General features: G+C 52.5%; 2 protein-coding genes and 1 non-coding gene across 3 annotated transcripts in view; 2 read left to right on the top strand and 1 right to left on the bottom strand.

Annotated features, from left to right (window-relative positions):
* The window catches only part of LOC125915171 (poliovirus receptor homolog), a 17,411-nt gene extending 13,324 nt beyond the window's left edge, over positions 1–4,087 (top strand). The window contains exons 7-8 of the mRNA XM_049620857.1: positions 1,776–1,807; positions 2,274–4,087. Coding sequence (XP_049476814.1) covers positions 1,776–1,807; positions 2,274–2,345 — 104 coding nt within the window. The 3' untranslated portion in view covers positions 2,346–4,087. The remainder of the gene's footprint in view (positions 1–1,775; positions 1,808–2,273) is intronic.
* An 8,987-nt stretch (positions 4,088–13,074) lies between these two features.
* CEACAM19 (CEA cell adhesion molecule 19) overlaps positions 13,075–15,236 on the top strand; it is an 11,629-nt gene continuing 9,467 nt past the window's right edge. The window contains exons 1-2 of the mRNA XM_049620863.1: positions 13,075–13,129; positions 14,032–14,400. Of these exons, the coding sequence (XP_049476820.1) occupies positions 13,075–13,129; positions 14,032–14,400 (424 nt within the window). The remainder of the gene's footprint in view (positions 13,130–14,031; positions 14,401–15,236) is intronic.
* On the bottom strand, positions 13,414–13,600 carry LOC125916242 (small Cajal body-specific RNA 16). Its single transcript, XR_007455853.1, has one exon. It is a non-coding gene; the product is annotated as a small Cajal body-specific RNA 16 (non-coding RNA).

Below are 15,236 nucleotides of genomic sequence, written 5' to 3'. Positions count from 1 at the left end.
CTCCTCCTCCTCCTCCTCCTCCCTCTCCTCCTCCTCCTCCCTCTCCTCCTCCTCCTCCTCCTCTTCTCCTCCTCCTTCTCCTCCTCCTCCTCCTCCTCCTCCTCCTCCTCCTCTTCTCCTCCTCCTCTTCTCCTCCTCCTCCTCTTCTCCTCCTCCTCCTCTTCTCCTCCTCCTCTTCTCCTCCTCCTCTTCTCCTCCTCCTCCTCTCCTCCTCCTCCTCTCCTCCTCCTCCTCTTCTCCTCCTCCTCCTTCTCCTCCTCCTCCCTGCCCTTGCCCTCACCGATCTCCCAGAATGAGCCAAGCACCTGTGCTGGGCTCCCCCACCCCAGCCCTCGCCCACTTTGGGACACCACTGGGTGGGGACTTGTCGGTCTCTCCAGTGACCTGTGATACCCGGGAGGGCAGAGCTAGAACTGTCATTCATGGTCACGGCTGTGTCCCCAGCACCACCTGCCACTCACTCTACTGCTTTATTAATTGTGTCGGCGTGGGCAAACGACCTGCTCTCTTTGCCTCGGTTTCCTCATCTGTGAAACGGGACTAAGTGTACCTGCTCATACGGGTAACACACTTAGCACAGTACTTGGCGCACGGTAAGCCACACGCTGGGTGTATATAAGCTATGATCATTATTGCGGTCATGCTATTTCTCTGATTAACATAAGCTCCATGAGAGCAGAAACTTTTGTCTCTTTTGTTCACGGCTGTATCTCCAGAGCCTAGAATGCGCCTGGCATAAACTAGACATTTCTTTTCTTTTAATATTTATTTATTTTTCAGAGAGAGAGAGAGAGAGAGAGAGAGAGAGAGAGAGAGAGAGAGAGATAGAGAGCATGTGCGCTCAAGTGGGGGAGGGGCAGAGAAAGAAAGAAAGAGAGAGAATCTCAAGCAGGCTCCTCACTGCCAACACAGAGCCCAATGCGGGCCTTGAACCCACGAACCGTGAGATTATGACCTGAAGAAAGGAAGGAAGGAGAGAAAAGGAAGGAAGGAAGGAAGGAAGGAAGGAAGGAGAAAGAAAGAAAGAAAGAAAGAAAGAGAAAGAAAGAAAAAGGAAGGAAGGAAGGAAGGAAGAGAAAGAAAGAAAGAAAGAAAGAAAGAAAGAAAGAAAGAAAGAAAATCAAAATCAAGAGTCAGACACTCAGCCAACTGAGCCACCCAAACATCCCCAAAGTAGACATTTGCTGAATAAACCTGTTTGATGGTTGAGGAAACTTGAAGCACAGAGAGGTTCAGTTAATTACCCAAGGTCACACAGCTCCTAAAGGACAGAGCTAGGATGTGGAACCTCCTATCAGGTTCCAGAACCCATGCTCAATAAATATTCATTTACGGGGTGCCCAGGTGGCTCAGTCGGTTAGGCATCCGACTTTGGCTAGGTCATGATCTCACGGTCCGTGAGTTCGAGCCCCGCGTCGGGCTCTGTGCCAACAGCTCAGAGCCTGGAGCCTGCTTCGGATTCTGTGTCTTCCTCTCTCTCTGCCCCTCCCCTGCTCACGCTCTGCCTCTCTCGCTCTCAAAAGTAAACATTAAAGAGAAAAAATTGTTTTCATAAAGAAATATTCGTTTATACTTAACAACGGAATGCATAACTGGGGGAGGCACAGACCCCCAGGTTTTACAAATGAATAAACCTCCGTGGGGAGTGGCCGCCGCGTGTCAAAGGCAGAGCTGGGACTGAGAACTCAGGGGGCACTGCCACCCACGTGTGTCCTCGTCCCAGGCCTTCCAGCATTGTCGTCCGTTCCTGACGACCTCTCCTCCTCTTTCCCCAGGTCGGACCCCAAACAGCTCCTCTGCCAATGGCGTAAGTGTGGTGGTGGCCCCGGGGAGGGTGTGGGGGTTCCGCGTGAACCGCAGCCCAGCCGCGCTGGCTTTCCCAAGGAGGGGACGGGTGTCTCCGGGCACCTGCAGCGCTTAACCAAAAGCCAGCATGATGTCAGGAGCCAGGGTTCCCAACCTTTCCTGCCGGGCAGACTCCGCATGCACGCTCCCGGGCCCTCACCCCCTAAGCGTCCCCGTCTGGCGGGTCTGCGCTGGGGATCTGCATTCCCACGGGCGCCCCTTCCCTCCCCACTCACGACGGCACCTTCAGAAGGGCTGCCTCGGTCGCCTGTTGGCCTTTGGGCTAAGACCAAGCGAGGAAGCACTTGGCCTTCAGGGGGAGGGGCGGGGACAGGCCCGCCGCTCTGTGCCAGTTGCAAGTTGGGCTTCAGCGGGAGGGTTTTGTCTGGAAGGGCCCGGAGGCTAAAGTTTGACCGTCCGCTTTCCAGTGTATCTCCTACACGGCGGTGGACCTTAATGCCAGCTCTTCCCAGGACCCGCCCGCGGAGAACACCAGGTGACTGCGTGGGGACTGCTGGAGAGAGAGACTGGGGCCACCCTGCCCAGTGGAGGAAGGCTCCCTCCAAAGAGACTGGCCACCTCCCTTGTGCCAGGCCGACCTCAAGAATGACCCCTGTGCCTCACCGTGCCGCAGCCGGTGCACGTTCGGGTGTTCCCCACGACCTCTCTCTGGTTCAGGCATTCGCTGGAAGGACTCGCGGAGCCCAAGAACGCGGTTACGCTCACGCTTCGGGTGATCACAGTGAGAGCATGAGACTCAGGTCAGCAGCGTGGATGCAGAGCCCCTGGGGGGCACCGGGCTGGACCGACCAGGCACCAGGTCCCAGTCGTCCCGCACGGGCAGCCCCGATTTCTCCCAGCCGTGACGCGTGACGGCACAACAGAGTCCCGCCATCCTCCCTGGACCTTGGGCTGCCAGAGTTTTGGTTGCAGTATTTATTCCGGGGCTCCCTCATGGTAGGGACGGCTGACCGCCCACGGAGCTGACCGTCCTCTCCAGCACCTCTGTAGCTCAAAGCCCCACTGTGTTACTATTCTTAATTATTTATTATTATTATTATTATTTTTTTTTTTTAATTTACATCCAAGTAAGTTAACACCGAGTGTGATAATGATTTCAGGGATAGATTTTAGTGATTCGCCACTTGCACATAATGCCCGGCGCTCGTCCCAACAGGTGTCCTCCTTAATGCCCCTCACCTCGTTAGCCCATCCCCCACCCGCCCCTCAACCCCCTCCCCCCACCATCAACCCTCAGTTTGTTCTCCGTATTACAGAGTCTCTGACGGTTTGTCTCCCTCCCTGTTTTTAGGTCATTTTTGCTTCCCTTCCCGCTATGTTATTTTTCAAAGTTTATTTTGAGGGCGAGTGCAAGCGGGGGAGGGGCAGAGAGAGAAGTAGAGGGAGAGAATCCCACGCAGGCTCAGTGCTGTCAGCGCGGAGCCCGAGGCGGGGCTTGAACTCAAGAACCGTGAGATCATGACCTGAGTAGAAGTGGGACGCCTAATGGACCGTGCCACCCAGGCACCCCGTCTTAAGGCCCCACTGTAAATCACACTGTTAGCATAGACTGTTTGGTGCAGCCCACAGCCCCAGGCAAACTAAGAGGACTATCGGCCAAGACACTCCAACACCTTAGAGGTTTACCTCCCAGAGTCAGGGGCAAAGGGCCAAACCTTTCCTTGGGCAAGGTTAACCCTTTCCTACATCGTGGGGCCACACAGACTGTTCCGGCTGCCAGAGAATTTTTGTAAGAATTTGACCTCTGGCCTTGAACTTCTAAATCCCTGGATCGGTGGAATCCCTGTGGTGACAAGAAATACCTCCAACCCTCAATCCATAAGAGAACCCGAGGCTGGAACTCAGCTGCCCGGGGCCGTCCGAGGACTGGGAAGATGGTGGACGTGAACTTGGAGGACGTGAGTTCCAGGCACCTTCTGCCAAGCGCAGGTCCCGGGAGATCGTCTGTAGCCAGTGTGCTGGTGTTGATGGGTCCTCTCCCCCCCACCCCCGCCCCGCCCCGAGAATGGGAGCCAGTCACCCAGCAAGGAAGGCAAAGTGTCCAAAACAAGGAAGAAGAGGTCCCGGGGGAGCAGAAGCCACGCTTGGGCAAGACACACGGATGGCCCTCAGACCAGGGAGGATACAGCCTGAGGTCCCAGAGGCAGAGCTGACCAGATACAGCTGATACAGCTGATGCATTTCCTTCCTAATGGTCTCTGATGGGGGGGGGGGGGGGGGGCCGGGGCATCTGTTCCCCCGGGACCTCTTCTTCCTTGTTTTGGCCACTTTGCCCTCCTTCCTGGCCGACTGGCGGCCACTGGCGGGGGGGGGGGGGGGGGGCACCAGAATCCCTTTTACAGCAAGGCCCTCCGTTCAGGAAATACCTGCAGGAAGCAAGACCTCTGGCCAAGATGCTAACTAACCCAGAGCATGAGGCCCGAGCTGCCTCGCAAGAGAAAACAAGTTCTTGGGACGCGGCAAGGCCAGCAGGGCTCCACAGTGTCGGGGTGCGGGGGGGTGGCAAGTGAGAGATCTGTCAAGCTGCTAGTACATAAACCCTACCCATCCCTAGCCCCAAACACCTCATTAAAGTTAATTGATTACATCTTAGACTCTCAGTGTGCAAGGGGGTGGCTGAGTTTCGCGTGGACTGTCACCGTGTGGGACAGAAGCAGGGGGGCGGGAGCAAGAACCTGAACCAGGAGGACCACAGGGATGAGCCCCCAGGATTCTCAGATGCCCTGGGGAGAGCCCGTTTTATTTCCGTCTCTTGATTTTTAATAATTTTTTTAACGGTTAGTTATTTTTGAGAGAGAGAGAGAGAGACAGAGCGTGAGCGGGGGAGGGGCAGAGAGAGAGGGAGACACAGAATCCGGAGCAGGTTCTGGGCTCCCAGCTGTCAGCACAGAGCCCGACGCGGGACTCGAACCCACGAACTACGAGATCATGACCTGAGCCAAAGTCAGACGCCTAACCACTGAGCCACCCAGGCGCCCCTCTCGTTATTTATTTATTTTTTTTTGACTAGGTCCTGTATAAACATCCCCAAATCAAAAGTTATTAAAAAACATCAGGGGGGCGCCTGGGTGGCTCGGTCGGTTAAGCATCCGACTTCGGCTCAGGTCATGATCTCGCGGTCCGTGAGTTCGAGCCCCGCGTGGGGCTCTGTGCTGACAGCTCGGAGCCTGGAGCCTGTTTCGGATTCTGTGTCTCCCTCTCTCTCTGTCCCTCCCCTGTTCGTGCTCTGTCTCTCTCTGTCTCAAAAATAAATAAACGTTAAAAAAAATTTTTTTTTAAAAACAAAAAACAAAACAAAAACATCAGGGGTCCACTTTGAGTTCGTCTGCACATAGAAAATAAGGAAGGGACCCAGCTTCATTCTTTTCGCTTACGGGTATTCAGTCCTGCACAATCCTGAGCGTGTAAATGAACACTTAAAAATGCCTACAATGGCCAACTTTTGTCATCTCTGTTTTCCCCCAATTTTCCTTTTAAGCAGGCTTCACAACCAGCATAGAACCCAACGTGGGGCTTGAACTCACGACCCTGAGCTCAAGACCCGAACTGAGGTCGAGAGTCGGAAGCTTAACCGACTGAGCCACCCAGGCGCCCATCTATTTTCCTACAAGTTTTAAAAATTAATAATGTGATACACCAAAACCCACCAAATAGTACATTTTAGAAGGGGGAACTGTATTACCGTAAACCTCGTGGTTTGAAACACAAAAAAATTATTCTTACGAGCTCTGGCGGTCAGAAGTCCAAAATGAGTCTCTCTGGGCTAACATCAAGGTGGCCGCAGGGCGGGTTCCTCCGGAGGCTCCAGGGGAGAATCTCTTCCTCCAGCTTCTAGAAGCACCACCCGTGTTCCTTGGCGTAAGGACTATCACCTGGCCTTTTCTCCCCCGGTGCCCACATCCCACCTCCTCCTCTGACCTTCCTGCCTCTCTCTTTCTTGTGATCACATTGGGCCCACTCGGGTCCCCCAGGATAAGCTCCCCATCTCAAGGTCATCAATCACACCCACAAAGCCCTTTTGCCATACAAGGGAATATATTTTATCTATCACTCTCACCACGATAACCCTGGAACAGCTGTCAGGTGAGGGTTATTGACATACGCAGAACAGGGGCACCTGGGTGGCTCAGTCGGTTAAGCCTCTGACTTCAGGTCATGATCTCATGGTTTGTGAGTTCGAACCCCCGCATCGGGCTCTGTGCTGACAGCTCGGAGCCTGGAGCCTGCTTTGGATTCTGTGTCTCCCTCTCTCTCTGCCCCTCCCCTGCTCATGCTCTGTCTCTGTCTCAAAAATAAATAAAACATTAAAAAAAAATTTTTTTTAATAAAAATAGACATTTAAAAAACTTTTTAAATGCACACAGAATAAATATATATCCTTTTTTCCATACTAAGTAACATCTCAGACACACTGTTCTTCACTATACTTATATAACTAAGATTTCCGGAAATTCTGAGAGAGCACCTTTATTATTATTATTATTTTTAATGTTTATTTTTGAGAGACAGAACACGAGTGGGGGAGGAGCAGAGAGAGAGGGAGACACAAAATCGGAAGCAGGCTCCAGGCTCTGAGCTGTCAGCACAGATCCTGACCTGGGACTCGAACTCACCGAACCACGAGAGTGGTTAAGTCAGACCCTTAACCAACTGAGCCACCCAGGCGCCCCCAGCAAGTGCCTTTAGTCTTTTTACAGCCACATAGTAAGTACTCCCCAGGGGGACATCCAGGACTCTTTCAACCAAGCCCCCACTGGACAGATGTTTGTAGTGTTTCCGCCCTTTTCCCATTACAGTGTCGTAATGAGTGGCCTTGCTCCCTGTCACCCAGCTCCTATTGACCCACGAGTGTAGGACACACTCCTGGAGGTGAAATTGCGAGTCAAAGACTATGCGCCCCCTGCTGTCGCCATTGATACTGACAACCGGTCCTGCACAGACTGTGGATGTCACAAGCATCCGGGACTCGAGAGAGTGGACCCCGAATTTGGGCGTGGAAGTTGCAGAAATCACAGAAGATTGAGAAAACCACGATCATCCGTGTTGGGCCAGGAAGGGGAGAGGGTCAGGCGGAGAGGCGAAAACAGCCCCAAGCCCTGCCCGGGCACTGCTCCCAGGGGAGGAAGGGGGGGGGGGGGGGGGGGGGGGTTGTTCCAAGCCGATACTACCCCACCTAGAGGAGGCTCAAGGTCCTGGAAACCTCCAGGTGGCAGACGGCTTGGACCGACGATCGATCCTGTGCTCCCGAAACCTGAGTGGGAAACGAGGTGACCCAGCAATTGCGCTTCCAGGCAGAGACCCAGAAAAATTGAAACGAGGTCACCAAACACCTGTACATCGGTGTTCACAGCCGCACTATTCACAATGGCCGAAGGTGGAGACGCCCCAGATGCGCGTCAATAGATGATAAAATGGGGTGTATCCACCCACACAGAGTGGAATATTACTCAGAGATAAACGGGGTGGAGCACTGTCTGGCTACAACACGAATGAACCCCAAAAGAGTGAAAGAAGTCAGCCACAGAGGACTACAGAGGGTAGGATTCCGTCTCTAGGCAAAGTCCAGAGGAGGCGAATCCACACAGACAGGAAAGAGGTGAGGGGTTGCCAGGACCTGGAGGGAAGGGGATGATGGGGAGTGGCTGCTCAATAGGTTCAAGGTTTCCTTTTGTTGTGATTTAAAAATAAAAAACAAAACAAAACACACACACACACACACACACGCACACACACCCAGACAAAAACAAAGCAGCACAAAACAAGTTCTGGAAATAGTGGTGACGACTGCACAGCACTGTGAACGAGCTAAATGCCACTAAACTGCACACTTTCAAATAGTTAAAACGATCCATTTGGCGTGTTAGCTTTACCACAATAAAAAAAAAAAGCCTCTAAATTTTTATAGAAAAAGAATTTTTAAGTAAAAAAAAAAGTGACAGAAAGCAGGTTAGTATTTGCCTGGGTCCTAATGATGAAGTTTTGGGGGTGATGGGGGGTTTGTGGGGTCCGAAGCCAATGGCCAAGAAAGAATTCTTGAAGACGTCTTTAGTGCAAAAAGGTGATTTTATTGAAGCAGGAGGATAGGACCCATGGACAGGAAAAGCTGCTGCATGGGGACATGACAGGTTATTCATTATTTACCCTCAGATTGGGAGGAGGTCAGGGATAGAGTCTCTAAGGAACTTTGGAAACAAGGTTTCCAGGACGTTGAGGGGCTAGCTGTTGCTAGGGCAACACCATTTATTACCTTTCAATAAAACCTCAGTCATGAGACCCTTCAGATGTATATGGGGGTGGGGGGGGCATAAACTTGGAGTAGGATTGCCAGCATGTATCTTGGGGCAGCTGAGAAAAAAGAAGTAGACTTACAGGATCCTGGGGGGTCAGGATAATGTTAAGCCAAGATTCCCTTTTGCCCCCAGCAAAGTGTCATCATCCAGGCAGCTGAGCTCCTGGAGGGAGGTCACTCTGTCGGTTTCAAGGACGTGCCAATGGGCTGGAGGCAGTAAGGGAATTTAAGTTTTCATTTGCCTTAGTTTCCCACAATCACCGTGGCAAGCACTTAAACCCCTTTTCTTTGTTCGTGGAGGGGAGGAGGAGGGGGAAGGGGGGGGTGACGGGGAATATCACCCATATCCCGCCGGGGGGGGGGGGCAGCCTGTATTTTGCCCTCAGCTTGCCCCACCTCCCTCATCACGAGCATATAAGGGATCAATAGAAAATGGGCTTCGTTGAGATTAAACAGGCAAATTATTTCATAATTTGTCCAAACCACGTATTTCTGTTGTTTTCCAGCGATAGCTTAATATAGTTAATTAAACTGTAATAATGAAACGTCAGGAGAAACATTGGGCAGCTAATATGCATGTGAAAAGATGTTCAGCTTTACCAGGATTTCAGGAAATGCAACGATTACCATAATGAAATTTGCAAAACTCCACATGTCTGAAAATAGCAGCTGTGGACGAGGAGGTGGAGACTCGTGAGATCTCATACGTGGGATGTGGGAACGTCGACTGATGCCACAGCTGTGGACAATGTTTGGTAGATTTAGGGGACGCCGACCCCAGGGAGCTGTTATACACAATGACACTTGCAGTCAGGTAGTCTGGGTTCAAATCCTTCTTAACCTAATCATCATAAACTTTCGATTCCCTGTTTGTAAATTAAGATACTGAATTAAGCTACTTTATACAGACGTTAGCATTACATCAGTTAATATATGGAACTGATTGACGCACGTAGTCTTAAAGCAATGCCCGGTTTGATCTGTGAAGGTTATGCAGGGAATTTTAATTCTTTCAACATTTATTTTCGCTTGTTTCTTTGCAACGCCTTGGAAGCAAAGTGGATGATGTCACGTTTTGTAAACTGTGTGTCGAGTCACAGACGTTTATGTTATTTCATTTGAACGGTTCAATATCCTGGAGTTCTATCTTAAACATATATATGTAGATTTCCACACCTCAGCTCTTAGGGGCAGGATTTTTAGGAACCAATTAAATTCACGAAGCGAAGGATGGGTGAATTAAGAAGGATGGGTTAAAGAAAAAAAAATAGTATTCTAACTGTAAAGAAAACGATTATTTAACGATGCCTGTTAAAGCACCCGACAAGATTCTTGCCTGGCGGAGGGCAAGCAGGGGTGATCAGACAGCACCTAGGGGGGAGGGGTGGGGGGAAACGAGGAACCTGATCAGACGTGGAGGGCTGAACAGCTATCGAGGGTGAGGGGTTCTGGTTAAACTGACTTAGGAGGATACTTGCCAAAATCGGACAAAAGAGAGAAGAACACAGCGGTCCAAAAGTCAGGCCTCGTAGGAAGGGCTCAGGGGAGCCTAGGGAGACTCCAGACACTGGGAGAACCTTCATCAGTATATAAAAATGGGATGGTGAGGGTGCTTCAGGGGCCAAAAGCAGAGAGGGCCCTCCCTCCCCACCCCCGCTCCCCAGGCTGAGATTAAACACAAGGAACTGGACTGTCTGTTTCTACTCCAGGCACCGCGTGTGGAGCTCAGCTCTGCTTCTCTGCGGTTGGTTCTGTTTTCCACCGCGTATTGGCATCGGCCTCCGGCTGGCGCCAAGATGGCTGCTGCATTCCAGCCATCGCAGCCAGACCCAGATCTGGAAAAAACAGATGACCGTGTCCTGGGTGAACTTCCCCAGCAGCCTCCTCTCGGATCTCATTGGCCGGCATCGCCCACCGCCCAACCAATCCCCAGCGAAAGAAGGAGACTGCCTGGGGGGACTTGGACCCATCAGGATCTGCCTTCTGAAACTGGGCAAAAACCCAGAGGAAGGCTGCAGAATGACAGAATGGCTGACAGCAGAAGTCTGGACCTCTGGTATTTTTTTAACCGGTGAACCTCTCTGGGTAGTTAGAAGATGGTTTAATTTTATACTCTTCTTTTTGAGTTCAAACTGTCTAAATTTTCTATATTAAACCTTTTCTTTTCATAATGCAAAAGGAATCAGTCATTATTTGAGAGAGAGAGAGAGACAGAGAGAAGCTTCAGCACCTGGAAATTCCAGAGTAATAGGCTTTGCTTTACGAACGGCCTAGCACTACTTACGGAGCCTTCACTCCAAGAGGTTAGCAGTGAAAATATACCAGAATCCCTCTGACCCCCTAACTCCCACTCCTGCTGTGCAACCAAATTCCTACCAGAATGAGGCTGGTTCTGGCAATCTTGTTGGGGCCCAAGCTTGGAACTGTCTCCCCGGGGCGGCCCCACTTGGAAATGACAGCCGGGTTTGCAACCACCTCTCTCTCAAGCAGAGAGAGGAAGTTTCAAAACTGCAGCCAGAAGGCCTGAGGGTAAATCCCCGTGGACACTAAACATCGCACAAAGCCTTCAAGGCATCAGGGAGCTTTCGGGAGGTGGGGGGTTGGAAACGCCTGGAGGGGGGGGATGCACTTCCCTTGAGCAAGGTCACAGAGGGGCAGGGAGAATTCTGGAAGGAGCCCAAGTCCAAAGACAAGGTCAACACCACCACCACTGCCAGACGTCTGTTGTGTGCTTTGGGGGCCTCTTGCGTGAGTGTCTCCTTACCCCTCGCGGCAGCCCAGTGAGGTGCGGATGCTTGTCCCCACTGTCCAGAGGAGGACAGCCAAGGCTCAGAGAGGTGAAGTCACCTGCAGCCAAGATCCCATAGCCGAGTGATAGCGGAGCCCGGCTGAGTCAAGCTCAGCAGCTCGCCACAGGGACTCTGCGATTGTTTAGCGGGGCAGGGCCACCCCACCCTAAGGTGGTTCAAAGTCAAGATTTTTCTCTCACTCCAAGCTGCAGACTCCGGTGGACGCCCTCACCTGCGACAGTCTGGCCACACGTACACACGCAAACTGCTACCGACAAGCACCCCAACTTACTGTTCTTCCCGCAGACCCGGAAACCTCGCGGGGCCCTGCCCCCTTCAGATCCTTAGACAAGCCCCGTGCAGGAGAAACTCCTGTGATGGAGGCGTCTGGGTGGCTCGGTCGGTGAAGGGTCCGACTCCTGATTTCAGCTCAGCTTTGTGAGATCGAGCCCCAAGTCGGGCTGGGCACCGCATGGAAGAACCTACTTGGGATTCTCTCTCTCTCTCTCTCTCTCTCTCTCTCCCTCTCCCTCCCTGCCCCTCCCCCCCCAGTGCACTCTCTTTCAAAATAAGTAAACAAACAAATTTCAGGGACACCTGGGTGGGTGGCTCAGTCAGTTAAGCGTCTGACTTTATCTCAGGTCATGACGTCACAGTTCGGGGGTTCAAGCCCCACATCCGGCTCTCTACTGACAGCTCAGAGCCTGGAGCCTGCTTCCGATTCTGTGTCTCCCTCTCTCTCTGTCCCTCCCCCATTCATGCTCTGTCTCTGTCTCAAAAATAAATAAACCTTAAAAAAAAAAATTTTTTTTTAAAGTGGCCAGTTTCAGAAATTAATTTTTTTTTTTGAGAGAGAGACAGAGAGGGAGGGGGTAGGGGCAGAGAGAGAGAGAGGGAGAGAGAGAATCTCAAGCAGGCTCCACACTGTCAGTGCGGAGCCCGCGGTGGGGCTCGAATCCCCGAACCGTGAGATCATGACCTGGGCTGAAACCAAGAGTCAGATGCTTAACTGACTGAGCCACCCAGGCGCCCCTGAGAAACTAATTTTTGAGGCATTAATTTTAATTAATTTAAGGGTATATTTCAATTGCCATATGCGGCTACTGGCCAAAGTATCAGCACAGCCCTGGACCCTCCATCACCTAGACCCTGTCCTAACAGAGCTCAGAATTCCAATCGATCCCTCCTTCTTCTCCAGCCTCACCCCCTCCTACTCAGACCCTCCCCAGCCAGAATCTTCAGCCTCCACGCCCTTTCAAGTGCTGTTAACAATGCTTGGTATAAACCTCACCCCACCCCACTGCACCTGTCTCATTGCTACTCCTATTCTGTTCCATCGTCTCCTCCTCCAGGAAGCCCTCCCTGCCCCTCAGGCTGAGTGAGGCATCGTTTTGGGCTCTCCCAGTCCCCTGGGCTCCTCCGTCCCAGCGCTGATCCCTCCGGATCATCATTGTCTGGGGATGGGTCTGTTCCCCTCCCCAACATAGACACAGAACTGTGAGCCCGACTGTGGACGGAGGGCAAAGCAAGAGCTGTCTCAGTCGTCACTGTGTCCTCAGCACCACCCAGCGTGGGGCTGGGCATAAGGAGCGTGTGTTGGAATGAATGAATGGATGGATGAATGAATGATGCTTTTGAAAAACTATGCTAAAAGCTTTCTTCAGAGTAAACCAGCCACATCTCCACCTACTGGTGAAGTCACATCTCCACCTACTGGTAGGCTTGCCTCCTCCCTTGAGCCTCAGTTTCCTCCTCTGTGAAATGGGCACAGTTATGCATGGGGGATGTTGGATGAGGGGGTTATGTTGGGGCTACATGCGGGGAGCTGCCTGGCCCGGGGAGATTGCTCAGTCACACTGGGTGGGGAGAAGAGAGCGGTTGGAGGGGATCAAGGGAGGAGTCCTGGGAAGCCCCAGGAGGCTCCCCAGTCACCCTGGAAAACTGGTTCAACCAGTGTCGGCAGCCATCCCAGGGAGCACGGGTGAAGGCTCCGGAGCCTGCGGAAAGGGGGTGCTGGGGCTTGGTCAGCCTCGGCCATGTCTGGGAGGCACGCCCAGGACCCCCACTGAGCTGGCCCACTTCTCCCAGCTGAGTGCCCACTGAGTGCCCACAGTGGCCCCCGCCACCAAGATGGCAAGTCCTGAGGGGGCCCGACGCCACTTCTCAAAGGGCCTCCTGCTCTCAGGTAAGGAGGAGACACACCCCAGGGCTGAGGGGGGAAGGCAGGACTCAGCCCAGGGGCTGAGGTTTCCTCTTAGAAGAAGGGAAGGATGGTCAAGGAAGACGACATTATTAAGAGTAAGATCGGGGAGGCCTGGGGAGGATGGTGAGCTGTAGAATCACACCCCATCCCTAATTTTAACTATGGAACTTTCTAGAATGTCAGGACCACGAGGACAGGTATTTTGTTTGTCTGTTTAGGGGCTGGCGAGAGGGGGTTGTGTGTGTGTGTGTGTGTGTGTGTGTTCGTCCTATTTGCAGTATCACACGTGATCATCAAACTGCGGCTAGAATGTTCACGCCCATTATTGCAAATTCAAACCCCAGAAAAAAACTGTTGCTGGTAATTTACTGAGGTCAGGATCGGACTGCCTGGTACAAGGCTGTACCCACAACCGGGCAGGTTCAGCAACACGGGAGCCTTTCCCCGGACCGTCATGGGGACAGGAATTGATCTGTATTTGTTTCTGTGCTGTATCCCCTGTGCCTAGAAATCTAGAGAATTTTAGACATAGCATATATAATTGGTACTATAACATAACTAATATGTATGTCCGTAAGTATTGGTTAGATGAATGAATGAATGAATGAATGAATGAATTCAGAGAGTCCATGAGTTTAGAAGCAGACCACATAGCACCTTAGGGCAGAAAAATCTGCTGGGCCAATGGGATAAGAAACCTGGGGCTTTCATATCTGGGTTCCCACTCCTGACCCCGGGGCAGACATCACTAATCAACCCCAGCCTTGCTTCCCCTGAACACCATTCAGAATCCTTGTCCCCAGATGAGGACACAGAGGGAGGAAAATGCTATGATCCCTGCCCAACACCTCTGATGTCAGCCACCCCTGTAACCCCCCCCGCAGCCTCAATCCTGGCCCTCTGGGTCCCCCAAGGCTCCCGGGCTGCCCTCCGCATCCAGAAGATTCCAGAGCATCCTCAAAAGAACCAGGACCTGCTCCTGTCTGTCCAGGGCATCCCAGACACCTTTCAGGACTTCAACTGGTACCTGGGGGAGGAGGCCCACGGTGGCACGATGCTCTTCACCTACATCCCCGAGCTTCAGCGGCCCCAGAGGGACGGCAGTGCCATGGGGCAGCGTGACATCGTTGGCTTCCCCAATGGCTCCATGCTGCTGCATCGGGCCCAGCCCACCGACAGCGGCACCTACCAGGTAGCTGTCACCATCAATCCTGCCTGGACCGTGAGGGCCAAGACCAAGGTCCAGGTGGAGGGTGAGTGTTGCCCCGTCGAGCAAGGAAGTGGGGAGGCTAATGCGCCCTGACATCTCCCACGGCCAGGGTCTGCGCCCATACCGCCTCGTTTGGCTCTCTCCTTCACCCGTTCAACGCCTACTGATTGAGCACCTACTGTGTGCCGGGCCCTGAAGCTATCACTTAATCTTCACTGGTAAAATATCTATTGACCGCCTGCCTTGTGCCAGACCCCGAGCCGGGCCCTGGGGAACGCACCCTCTCTTTTACCGCTCCCACGCCTTCCCTAATAGGATATTTATTGAGCTCCTACGGTGTACGTGGTCCTAAGGGAGCAATCCACTCGGGGCAAAGTGCGAGAGAGGGGGCGGTGGACAATGGCGATGGCCAGCAATTCCTGGGCACTCGTCACTTGGGCACACTTACGCGAGAGCATAGCCTCCCGACCTGGGCCCCGTTAACATTTTGGACCGGCTGAGTCTTTGTAGGACAGGGCTGTTCTGCGCGCCGTAGGATATTCAGAGAATTCCCCGGCCTCTACCCACTAGATGCCAGGAGGCTTCCTCCAGCTGTGACCACCAGAATTGCCCGCCGACAATGCCAAACGTCGCCCCTGATTGAGAACCACTGCTCGATATTAACTCATTTGTGTCTTTAAAAAAAAAAGATACAGCCCCCTGGCTGGCTCAGCTGGCAGAGCATGTAACGCTTGGTCTCGGGGTTGTGAGTGTGAACCCCACGTTGGGTGTAGAGATTCCTTGAAAATAAATAAGTCAACTTTAAATTTTAATTTACTTTAAAACCCCCCGTGTAATGTCCTACACCAGTTACATCTCAAAAGCGCGGGGGGGGGGGGG

This window comes from Panthera uncia (assembly GCF_023721935.1).
Source record: "Panthera uncia isolate 11264 chromosome E2 unlocalized genomic scaffold, Puncia_PCG_1.0 HiC_scaffold_19, whole genome shotgun sequence".
NCBI classification, from domain to species: Eukaryota; Metazoa; Chordata; class Mammalia; order Carnivora; family Felidae; genus Panthera; species Panthera uncia.
This window is presented reverse-complemented; position numbering and strand designations above follow the sequence as displayed.